The 12,967-nt window shown below is 37.4% G+C and overlaps 1 protein-coding gene across 3 annotated transcripts in view; it reads left to right on the top strand.

Moving 5' to 3' along the window:
* The window catches only part of MYT1L (myelin transcription factor 1 like), a 171,694-nt gene that overhangs the window by 70,962 nt on the left and 87,765 nt on the right, over window positions 1-12,967 (top strand). For all 3 annotated transcript variants that reach the window (XM_025203388.1, XM_025203387.1, XM_025203389.1), the window contains exons 6-8: window positions 3,591-3,725; window positions 7,397-7,487; window positions 9,740-9,847. In XM_025203388.1, the coding sequence (XP_025059173.1) occupies window positions 3,591-3,725; window positions 7,397-7,487; window positions 9,740-9,847 (334 nt within the window). The remainder of the gene's footprint in view (window positions 1-3,590; window positions 3,726-7,396; window positions 7,488-9,739; window positions 9,848-12,967) is intronic.

Raw genomic sequence — 12,967 nt, 5'->3', positions numbered from 1 at the left:
TGTGTCCACAAATGTACACATAGAAGACCTTTCCTATAAAGTGTGATTTTAATGGCAGGTGAGGGCACAGTATTTCTCAGGAAATGTGAAGTACATTGCAGAATTGGATCCATACTGTAGGCAACACTTGGTTTCCACTTCCATATTTAAAACTGTGGATTTTTTTAATTTTTTTTTCTCAATCTATTTTCAAAGAATGGCCCTAACATATGGTTTTAACTTTAAAGTTAGCAGGTAGTATCTCAACTCAAGATATATTTTTTTAAATTCCAGACTGTAAATAAAATAAAGATAAAAACAGTGTCTCAAAAGTTGTATAATTACAAACATGGAAGTTATTGGTGTCAGTTTCTCTTTTGCAGTGTATCTGAGAGAGGCTTTGCTTGCTTTTAAACACAACTGTATGGTCCACTGACAAACTAGAAAATGGATATTTGAGGAAGACATTTTTATTTAGTTAACTACTACAAAGCCATGTGTTTTTTTGTACGAAGTACTGGTTGCACGTGACATATAGCAGGTGTATATTTGCCTCTTAATGTGTGGACATAAAAAAACCCATAGAGAATATGGAAAACCAATACTATTATTTTACAATCCTTAGAACAGAAGTATTTTCCAGACCGTGGATGCTTAGGGAAACACACAAACATATATATCTGCAGTCTTCAAAAGCCTAAAATTGCTTCTGACAATGGAGAAAATGTGGACTTCAAATTTCAGTGATTTCTAGAGTTTCTATGAAGTGATCCTGTCTCTAAGAGTGAATTAAATATATGCCCAAATAGAAGCCCTGGACCAAAAGACAACCCTGAAATTTGTGGTAGTTTGAATCAAGAAATGTTATGGGTGGGCTCCTTCTCTATCTGTAAAAAAGAAGAATTAGGAAAAGAAGAATAATTCAGTGATTTAGAAAGGCGAATGAAAGAAAGAGCCTTGTGTATTATCATTCATTCTCATATCACATATAATCTCCCAAACATGCCAAGAAAGTTTTTTTAAGGAGATGAATGATACAGCTAAATGGAAACATTCTCAGTGTATAAGGGAACAGTGAGGATTGGAGTTCCTGATTCTTCCTTTAGGACCTCTGCTCTTAGAGATCACTGAAACAATAAAGCAACAAAGCAATGAAGGAATGGCAAATCACCTTTTTTCCTTACCATTTAAAATCTTCTTGAGAAGCTTTCCTCCAAGATGTATGACTTGTAAAACCTTACAAGCTTTTTCTGGCAATCTTCATTCAGGTGAAACTCACCATGGCAAGGATTAAGGGTAAAGATTGCAAAATTGGACTAAAAAAAATAATTGAGTAGCTTTCTCTATCAAACAGAACTGAGTACCCATAATAATCTACACATATATATATTGAGAGGTGAATATAATCCTTGCCCCTGTGTTGTGTATAAAGCCGCATAGAATTTTAGCTGGATGCCTTCCATATAAGTCGATTGGAAACTGTGAAAATAAAATTCTGTACAAATTTTTGAAAATGTAAGTTTAGTGTACAGCATCTTTTCTAACTTGTTAGACCATAAAGGCTCTTCAGGAGCTGCTTTACTCTATAATGCTAAAGATCTGAATACAAAAGATATTTGCCTGACACTGTTAGGATATAAGTGAAGCTATGCTGAATATTCACTACCTGAAGTTCTAATCTAAGGACTCCAGAGAAGCCATTATGGTCTATTGTATCAATCACCTGCATTTTTAGTAGTCCTTGAATACTGTTATACTGACATATTTTTATTTTATTTCTTTTTATTATTTATTCACTTGTCTAACATGCTTCACACATTTCAAAGTGCTTTGCACAAAGAGTTGCACAGTATTTATTGTGTGTGTGGACAGGAGTGTGATTGGTGGTCTAGTGGTCTCAGCACAGGCCTATGTGGTTAAAACTCTTGAGTTCAAATCCCAGCATTAACACTGACTCCTTCTGTGGCCTTGGGTTTAACTGTTTAATCTCTGTATTGTTTTCCCCAAAGTGTAAACTGAGGATTATGGCATTTATCTACTTCACAGAGGTGATGTGATATTTCTGTGACTGGACAGAGCCTTAAAAATGGAATTTAATATACAGTATATATATCCTTACTATTATAAAGCAGAAAACATAGTGCTGCACTATGTAGTCAATATATATGCAAATTTACAATAAACTGTTAATTAGAAATGTGTTTACAAAAGCTGAGTTTTAAAGATTGAAATTAGGCCAGAAGAGCAATCACCTGGTAAGGAAGTTCACAAAAACTAAGATGGTTGAGTAAGAGTTTGGAATTTAGAATATGCAAAAACCCCATGAAGAATATAAACTGTGGATTGAATGTACACTGTATCCCCCAGAAAGTACCACAGTACCACTGGTACTGAATGGTTCCTTTGATGCCATTGGGGCTGCCATTATTCAGACTGGGGCTGAATTTGAGCCTAAGACTTAGCAGAAGCCAAATAGCAAAATCTTTTTAAAGGAAAAAGCATAAATCCTGAAGCAAAGCAATAAAAGGAGCAACATAAAATACATAAATGATGATATAGATCAGCGTGGGTGCTGAAGTCAGGATGGACTGAAAGGGTGATGATGGTTGATTTTAGCCAGTGTGAGCCACAGTCTTAGTACTTAGAATAACTTGAACATTATTTCCTAGATACTAATGTACAGATCAGTAATAGTCTCCAAAACATGGTAAGAGTGATCAAGATGATGTGGTATAACTTGCAGTATGTGTTGGGTTGGAAGATGCTACTTTACAAATGTTCTGTTTACATGAAACAAGCTGATGAAATATGTGATCAAGTTCTTGTTCAGGAGTAATTTCACCAGCAGTTCCATTACTTTCTTGGCATAAAACATTCGTTTGTTGAACAAAAATCTGCTTAGGTCCTTCCATTGATTTGTATATAAAGAAACTGAGAGCTTCATAAAAAATTATTAACCTTTTAATCTTATGAATATACAAACATTATGAAAGCATGACTGTAATAGCCCAATTATACTTACAGTACTTCTGATCAGATGGTTTTACCCCATCATAGTTTGTTGGAGAGAAAATGTTTTATAAAAGTTCCTGTGCTTCATAAGGAATTCAGGGAAAACAGTGTCATCTGCTTAGAGTGCCTTTGAAATAGGCTTTATTTGTGCTGAATCACTGAATCAGTATGCTAAGGAGCTGGATCTGCTACTCTCTTGAGACTGAAACTCTATGACAGCACATTTGCAGACTTTAATACATCCAGAAAATAGCACTGAAAAGAAGGGGGAGTCCAGCTAAACAGTTCCTGAGTGACCTTTTACCCTTTAGCTGATGATTTCCAGCAGAACATTGATTGACAGAGGTGATTTTGCTATAAAAAAGGTCACTACCTAATGACTATGACTGGATATTGCTGTGATCATAGGAGCGTGCCATTTGAAAAGAAAATAATGGAATAAAAGCAACAAAACTGTGTTAAGAAATAGAAGTTTGTTCTTTCAGTTTTCTTAAAAACATTTACCAAAGAATAACTTATATCACTTATAGCATTAAATGAACCTTCGTACAGACATGTGGAAAGGATCATTCACTTGACACATTTGTTGTAAATTATAGATCCCTCAAGAACAGAAAAGAAAGAGAGCAAATGTCCTACCCCTGGGTGTGATGGAACTGGCCATGTAACGGGGCTTTACCCCCATCACCGCAGTTTGTCAGGATGCCCACACAAAGATAGGGTCCCTCCAGAAAGTAAGTCCACATTGTTTCATGGAAACTGGGGATAAAACTCCAAAGATTTTTCTAGCATGCTTTCTATACCTTTTATTTATTTACTTCCATTTTCCAGTATGGTATGTCTCAATTTAGCAACCTGTTCTGTGTTATAGGGGTTTTTTTTCTTTATACCATCATTTTCATATTTCTACTAACTTTTACACTAAAAAGAACAACTTTTAAAGCTGTATTCTTTGATTTGGGAAATATGAGGTTATTTTGAAAGAGGTTCAGTCAAAGACAGTATCACACCATGAACCAGCCATGTCTTGCATTAAAACATGTTTGGAGAATTAATTTGCTTTCATTACTACTGTTTCTAGCTTGTAATAAGGAGATATAGATGGAAAAAAATCCAAATCAGCAATTTTGCTCATAAAACAACTCAGAATTTTAGACCATGTTCTATTGTCAGTTAGGGTGGTCCAGGTTCCCCCAAAGTCGACGAGTTCTGTGAGTACTGAAGACAACAGAATTTGCACTTAAACAAAAATGAGCATTTAGTTCCAAATGTATATGGCCAGATTAGTCAAATTGTATAAATTGGCGTATTGCCTTTGAAGTCAATTATGACATGCTGATTTACACCAGCTGAGGTTCTGGCTAGGATCTGATTCACTTTCTTAATGATAAATAAACACATTTCAATAAGTTAAAAGGGGTAACTGTCCATGTGCCTGGGCTTAACACACAGTAACCGATAGCTAAACTTTGGTAATTTATCTCAGTGAAATGGAGGTAATTTACTATAGCTTAGCACAGGGCTACCCAACTTCTAAGTGTCCTGGGGCTGAAAGTCCTGAGGCCCGTATCAGCAGGGTTCCCACAGGTCACGCCAAGGTAACCCATGGACCCTCAGGGTGCAGACAGCATGGCGCCAACCCCATTCTTGCTGCACCTTGTGACCATACTCCCCCTCCCCATGTATGCTGCCCCCTGCACAGAGCACCTATGCAGCCCACAGGCTCATCCTCAGTTCCCCCAGCCATACTGCCCTGCTCTGCCCACTCCCTGGGGTTGGGGGGCAGGCAGTGAATACTGGAGGGCAGCACAGTGGGGGCGGGGGGGAGGAGCAGCAGCTAAATCAATGGGAGAACACCAGCTGGACAAGAGCCAGAAGTTAACCTCTTGTAGACCATCAGTTGGGTAGCACTGGTTTAGCTTTCACTTACTACAAAGTAAATGAGGCGCAGTTATCATGGAGCAGCTGATGTACTTTAAGACCCTGCCACCTTTAGCTCATTGTAATGTGTTTGCATATCTACAGCTTTACTCACAATGATGTAAAACTTTAGTTACTTGTTGTCTGCCACTTGAAGTCTGTGGACTTGATTCTCCACAGCCTCACAGCATAGTCATATAAGCTTGTGTAAATATAAATGCAACATGGGTCCCAATCATTCCAAATTAGAATGGCAGCATTTGGCACCCATTTTGCTCAGATATAAATAACTGCACAAATTTGAGTGCAGAGAGGACTCAGACCCTGTTGATTGACACTGGTGTGAACAAGTGCAAGAAAGAGGAAAATCAAGCCGTTAAGGACATTGTTACACATTAATTTTGGGCAGCTTCTGGAGCTTTTAACCCCTGGATTGTCTGTACGTGAACACATTTAAGTGGTTTAAAGCACACTCATTATGCGGCTCAAAATTACGCCACTCCAGGGCAGGATCATCTCTTGATCCACATAATACAACACCTGTTCCATTATGATGTGGTCACTCCTCAAAGATGTGATGCCCAAATTGAAGGTGTGACTGGAAGCTAGCACTAAGTCTATCAACATTTATTTAGCTCATAGTGTAACATGTAATCCAGGCCCTCCTAAGATGTATACCTTTCTGATCAAGGTATCTGACCAAGTCCAGTGTACAGTTACAATTTTATACTCATGTGGCACTGTTACCTTCAGTGGATATACACAAGCATAAACCTTGATTAATGTCTGAAGTAGGTCCAGAATTCACAAGGAAGGGGTGGGCTCAAAAGGAGAGGAAGCCAGAAATAAATTAGCACAGAGTGAAAGGCAGACCCAGACACCAGGTTCTCTTATAGCAGGACGGCTTTTCACACAACTAATATAATGAGGAAGTATGTTAGGGAAGTCCCTAGTATCTTGGCTACTCTCTGAGTAGTATAGAATAAATTACTTTTTTTTCCATTTTGCAAGACCCATAATTTTCTAAAGCGCAACTATTTACTCAGGTGCTTAAAGTTCTCTCTCCTTTTTTGTTAATGGTAAATATAAAGCTCTTTAGAATCTGTAAATCAAAGAAGAATATAGCTTTAAACTGTTTGCATGTTCTGTAGCTATACTAAAATTAAAAAGGTGAGCTCATCTTTTTATTTTTTTTCTGTGATGCTGGACTTGTGAAGCATGTTTCAAAACAGCTGTAAATAGCAGGAATTTCAGCGTAAAAGATTTTTGCATCTGCACACTTTTTGGTACACATTTTAATATGCTGCTGGTGGAGTGATGACAATGATTATCTGTGGTTAAATCCTCAAGTCTCAATGCTGTTTTTATTCAGTTCTCTGCTCAGCTGAAGGATCAGTTGATTTCATTAGAATTCTTCTGAGGGAGAACTAAATAAAGCCTATTAATACAATAGGAGAAAGGATGGTCATCTTAGTAAGTTAATGCATTAGCCATCTAGCTCTGAAGACATGGATTCTAATATGTCTCATGTCGTACAAAAGAACTTGTCTCAGTCTATTTTCTGTTTAATGTATCTTCACATTACAAAACCACTTGATTAGAGCAACATTATAAGAACAAGTGTTGCAATTCAGAAAATAATTGCCTTGACCAAGTTTGCGGGTACATTTTGCACCCAACTTGCAATGGATGCCCATGTAAATCCATTGACTTGCTTAAAGCTAGTGCATTAATCTCTACAGCAACTCTCAACCTAAAAGAGTGCTTGGGTGTTTCTTTTCCTTTTTTTTTTCAATTTACATCCAGTATAATAATATAACATTTGCAGAGATTTAATATAGACATAAAGGAACCAATTCTGCTCATTTTTCTGTAACTGGCAGTACCCATTGCCCAAAACAGGAATTAAACGCCTATGGCTTTGGGCAGAATGGGTCCTGGTTAAATGAGTTGACTTTCATAATTATAGTCAAATCCTGTTCTCAGTTGTACTGATTTAAATCTGAAGTAACTCAATATATTGAAAGTACAACTGAGAGCAGACTTTCATCTGTTTGCTCCATATTTTGTGCACATAACTGTGTATTAAGAATGCATACACATCCTGAAAAAATGTGACCAATCCATACTTCAGTACTGGGCTGTTCCTAATCCACATTTTATTATTGAGCTGATCACTGTTCAGCACTTATGCATGAAGATGTTGGGAATCTCCTGCTTCACCCTGCACCAGAGACACATTAATTATTAGACACTGTAACCTCCATAACTCTCACCATCCAATGTTATCCTGTGTTAATGAGTATAGGGTCACAATACCTCTTTTCCCTTTTTCAGGTTTTATTGGCGATGTGTGTTGTGTGTATTTTGAGGAATGATGGTTGTTAATGAATCCTGCTTTGTTTTAAAATGTTTTCATATATACTGGGACATGATTTTTTCTTGTTTTCATACTCTGCTGTTTTCTCTTACTCTCCTTGTCAAGTTCTTGCCATGCATGAAAATGTTCTTAAGTGTCCTACACCAGGCTGCACAGGTCGGGGCCACGTAAATAGCAACAGGAATTCTCACAGAAGGTAAGGAAGCTATCGTTGGACTATAGTCTAAAGGGAACAGTGCTTCAGAACTGCAGCCCTTCTGGCAGTCTGTTTGGAGGCTGTGTGTGTGCATGTGTGGTTTTGTTGTTTTGTTTTGAACCTGACAGATGGTGCTTAGTGTGCTTTATTCTCTTTAAAGAGTAAATTCCTTAACTTATAAGGGGGATAGATGTCCAGATAGATACTTCAGTGTAGACTTAAGCATTTTAAGAATTGTTTCCTTATGTTGTGGTTTTTATTTTACTTGTTTTTTTCTGGTATTACTTGAACTATAGTTGTTTTAAAAAGAACACTGTGACTCTTTAGTGGTATGACACAGAAGAAAGGGCAAAGATTGTAAACATGATCGAGACTGGGACAGAGTTCTTTTTTAACACAACGGTTGTTTCTATCAGTGTTGATTATATAATGTGTGAAAAATTCCACTCGATTCAGAAAACTCCCTTTGTATGGATAAATGAGAAAGAGCACTTTAAGTCTGGCACTATCAAAAGGATCAACCTTCAGGCCTTACTCAGGCACATTTAAATGGGAGTTCTACCTGAGTAAGAAACATTATAAAAAAGCCTGTAAAATTGAAAAAAGGAGGAAGTCAATATATTGTTGCATATAAATTATTCCAGTAAAATTTCTTATAGGATTTTTTAAAAATCATCCTATAAACCCTCACAAAATGAATGTAATTTCCTCTTAAATTTGGGGGAATAATATATATTTTTAAATCTATTAAAAAATAGTTTTTCTTCACATTATGGTTTTTTCCATAAGAAAAACAAGGCCTGTATTGTAGTTTTCTATATAAAAATGCAGGGAAGGTAGGCAGAAAGTACTGGAAATACACCAGGTTACCTTCTAGATTATTTTCAGCAAGGAGCTGTAGGGGACTACTGAAGATACTGGAGGTATGGACCATGAAGTTTGCAGAGTTCTGGTTTACTGGACTATCTCATTTCAACTACGTGTATCCTAGAATCCCCCTACAGGGGACCTACCCTTTGTGATGTGCTTTGACACCCCCTTCTTCTCTGCAATTATATTTCCACTGGCTGCAGCAAAAGCCCCAGAGAAGATTCCATGGGAACCAATGCTGCTTGAAGCAGCATTAACTTCTGTTTGGATATCTGCTAGGATATCCAATGTGTGTAATGACAACATGTCAGGAGAGTGTACGACTTTGAAGTTGCAGAGTCCCTCTAACCTCTCTCTGCAGAACTGACCCAGAGGGATTTCCATGGGTACCCAGGGTGGAGCCAGGGGTGGTGGTGTAGAGCATTCTGCAGAGTCTGTGCTTACATCTTTCTGCAGCTATTGGGGCATTTTGCTCTGCTTACCTTTTTTCTGTAGAGAAGGAGCATCTGGGGATGCACTGATTTGCCTTTCACTATAATTTCTTTTTCTATGGAAAACACAGGGAGCTTCGGTCACATAAGCATGCAAAAACTATGATAAGAGAAATACCCCCTCCATTGTTAGATCACAAGTTTTTACATATTCTCTAAGAGCACCATCTGCTGGCACCAATCAATATATTTTCCACTGTTCTAAATCTATTCCAGTAGAAGCAGACTTATTATTGTCACTTCAAACATAGTTCAGGATTTGCAAATTAGAGTTCAAGTGCACATGTCTGGATTCTTTTCATGTAACATCAACTGGAATTAGAGCACTCTTTCAGTACTTTAAATCCATGAATAAACATCAAGAATAATATATTTTAGACCTAGACTTTGAGACACTAGGCCAAATTCTGCACTGAGTTCTACACCTCACAGCTAAATTTGAGGTAATTACGCTGATTGACCTGTGAAGCAGCACAGAATTTGGCCTGTATGGTGTTGTCATTAAGTAATCTTCAGTGACCATCTTTGTGGCAGCACTCACATGAGTCTGAAGGGCAAAATTCTGCTAATAGAGCTGCATAGATTTCAGCTGATATTCTTTTCCTCTTACTTGAATGTCCATTGACTGCTGTCTCTGAGTGTTCTGCCCGTCTTTAGTATGGGGAGAACAATAATGGTTATGAGATCTGATGTGCAGCTTTGAAGCAGAATGTTGCTCAAGGAAAGGAAGTCTATTCTAGAGGAAACATATATGATGCAAAAGATTTTGGAAACTTTTTTCCTCCAGATTCTTCCTCATGCTGCCTAAGGAGGAAAAGGAGTAATTGGATCAGTGCTATAATGTGAAACTACTCAGGACAAGACAATTAAATTTCCTTTCTGTAATTGCAGCCTCTCTGGATGTCCTATTGCTGCAGCAGAGAAACTGGCTAAAGCTCAAGAGAAGCATCAGAACTGTGATGTGTCAAAATCAAACCAGGCATCAGATCGGGTTTTAAGGTATTAGAAATCACTATAATACTTAATACTATGCAGAAATTAATCACACATTAGTTAATTTGAACATTTATATTTATGTACTTTGTACATACATCCATGTATATATATATATCTATATCTATATATATCTCCCTTAAAGAAGAGGTTAGAATCAGGGCTTCTGGATCCAGTTTTCCAACATTTCTTTCCCAACAAATTTACATGGGGGTGGGTTGGTAATTCTTTTGGCAAATACATGTAAAGCTGAAAGGCTCATTTTTGTCTTAGGCATTGTTTGGTGTAAAGATGACTGCTGGAGTGCAAAGTCTAAGAACAGTGTGAAAAAAGTTGGTATCTTTTGGGAATAAACTAATATTTACCGGTAAGTCTTGGTTTTTTCAGCAGGCTTTTACTAGTAAATATCAGTTTAATTGAAAACCAGAAGCCCTACTTGCAATACTAAATTGGCAGTGTACACCTTTCTTCTGAAAAATTGCTTCATGTAGTTTAGATTCCAAAAACACGCAAGGGCTAGTTCATTGTCTGCATCCTCCACCCACACCTACAAACGATGAAGAGTAGAACAGCATTCTTTTGTCCTACACCTGGAGACAGGATGTTGAGCCAGTCTGGTATCATTACACCCTATCTTCATGCATTTGGGATTCTGCATTTATCATAAAATAGAGTTCATTTTTGCAATTTTAAATACCCCCTAGTGTTGGGCCAGGCACAAATGGAGAAAACATGGTTTTTGTTGGAGCTAAGGTTTTAGATGGTAGTGCAAAGGCATTGACTTCTGCATGAATGTGCCAGCCCTACACGGATGATGCCCCAACAGCTGCAGAATTTTCCCACGGATACTGCGATATCGGTGGGTTAGGATGGCAACATCCTTCCCTGCTCTTTGGGAGAATTTGAAGGGACTGTCACAACATACAGCACACAGATTCTCTTAGGCCTCCCATAGGTTTTTCTGCAACAGGTTTTCATTTGTATCTACATTTTAATAGGGTGGCTTAAAATGAAGGTTTCTTGTTGTATTATCAGCATCTTTCTTTGAATATTCTCTGAGTACTTCATCAAACCTTGATGGTCTTTCCTAAAACCTGGGGTGCTTAATAGTTGAGGAGACAGAATGATGTTCTGTATCACTATTCTGACTGTTATCTACTGTATACTGCCTTATTTTTCTTTCCCCAGTGCTTCAACTGGCATTCTCTGAACTATCCAGTTCTGGTTCTGGTTTTGGTTTTATTTTTTTCATATGATGTCCCAGAGACTCTCCTCATAGATTTTATGTTTTTAAAACTAATTATAAAATTATAAAAAACAAATTCATTCAAAAACAAATTTGCAAATCCTCATTAGCAAGAGTAGGGAAACGTAAAATATGTTAGATTTTACATTAGACCAGTGCTCTTCAAAAAGAAGCCACAGGTGCCAGAGAGAGGGACTTCTTTTCAAAAGCAACATCTGGTTCTCTAGTAGATTCCTCAAGTGGTAATTATGACAGTTTTGCTTTTTTTTTTTTTGGCCTATGGGTTGAGCAGATATTTCAGCTCTTGATATGCAGTCGGAGTAATACTGTCATCTCGGGCACTGCTTCTTTTTGACCTTTAACTTATAGAACAATTTAAGATGTGTCCGTCCACAACCAATTGACTGGGGACTTTGTACATTCTAATCCCATGCACTGATTTTGCATTTGTCCTCATTGCATTCCCCCTCTCACCTGTATTTAAAGTGGCTTATTTAAATTGAAGTAACAGTCACAGGATTTCTGTTTTGTTTTGAATGTACAGTATATGAATTGGATTGTTGTTTAAAAGGGCCTAAATGATATCAGGCTAGATACACAGTGTAGTTTATGTCAGTCAGTTGTGTAAGCTGGCCCATTGTATCTTGTGAAATATGAGGTGGGATCTTTCTAAAGAAACGCAGCATGCATAAAAAGAAGATAGTCTGAATGATATAATTTGTTGGATAATTTACACTGAGATCTCTCATCTAATATCTATGAAAATGAATCTGTTTATAAATTCAACATACTAAAATTGTATTAGTGTCTTTTCCCTGTTTATCGTAATCTACTTTATCAGGCAGTTAGACATGATGATTCTTTTGATCTTGACTATATCAATATTCCTATAAATTTCCTTTCCATTTCCTCAGCTTACAGAACTTGGTCAAAGCACTTGATTCTAAGATTCTTAATTCAAACAATATCTCAGGTTTGCAGAAGATCATTAATTCATATTGAAATCAGTGGGATTACAGGGCACTCAGCATTTTAGAGGATTTGCCCTTTGACTGTTATCATTCTTCGCTTTCTTACATGAGTAAGGTCTGTAGGCTCTGGCCCTCATTTGCCTACTTTGCATATTGCAGCCTGCTAACTTCTGCATCTGTGCATCAAAGAGTCAGTACTTGTGGAAGATGGCTCTGTTGCATATATTTCACTAAGTCTTTAGAGACCTCTCAAAATGACTTAACAGAATTGATCAGGAGAGCCAGCTGAGCTTCCCCTCATTTCCCCACTTTCCCCTGGTTCACCCAGTCAATGGGAAACAGAACTGTAGATGATACAGCCTAAGACTATAATAATTTATACTTCCTTCTCTTTGGTGTTGTGAAATTCTTCAGTAGGACTATGGCTGGAGCAGCCTCACCAGGACTCCAGCGTCTGCTACAGTCATGCATATAGGGGTCAGCAGAAGCTGATGAAGCAGAAGTTCAGAAAGTCTCTTGCAAATCTCTCAAGATCAGCATAGATCTGTATATTGAAGGGATGGAACACTACTTGCTTTTATGACAGGACAAACCATTGAGGAAAGTCTACCAATTGATTGGCGCCCTTAGTGCGATGTTACTTCTGACAAAGGAATACGTCCAAAATGTTTACCAGTCTGCTTCTCCCTCTCTAGTCTACCTTCCCAGAAAGAAAACATTACTATGTAAAGTAATTTCAGAAAAGGAGGAAAATCCTTAAATATTTTCAAATGGAATATTTCACCAATTATATTACTTTTAGCCACAGAATAGTTTAGTAATATTATAATTAATTTTACTTATTCTATGCTTTGTTCAAGATCATATATATTGTCTGTCTGCTGAAAACAACCAAACCAATACATACAA

This window comes from Alligator sinensis, unplaced genomic scaffold, assembly GCF_000455745.1.
Source record: "Alligator sinensis unplaced genomic scaffold, ASM45574v1 scaffold832_1, whole genome shotgun sequence".
Taxonomy (NCBI): Eukaryota; Metazoa; Chordata; order Crocodylia; family Alligatoridae; genus Alligator; species Alligator sinensis.
Note: the sequence above shows the minus strand (reverse complement) of the source record. Positions and strands in the feature narration are given on the sequence as shown.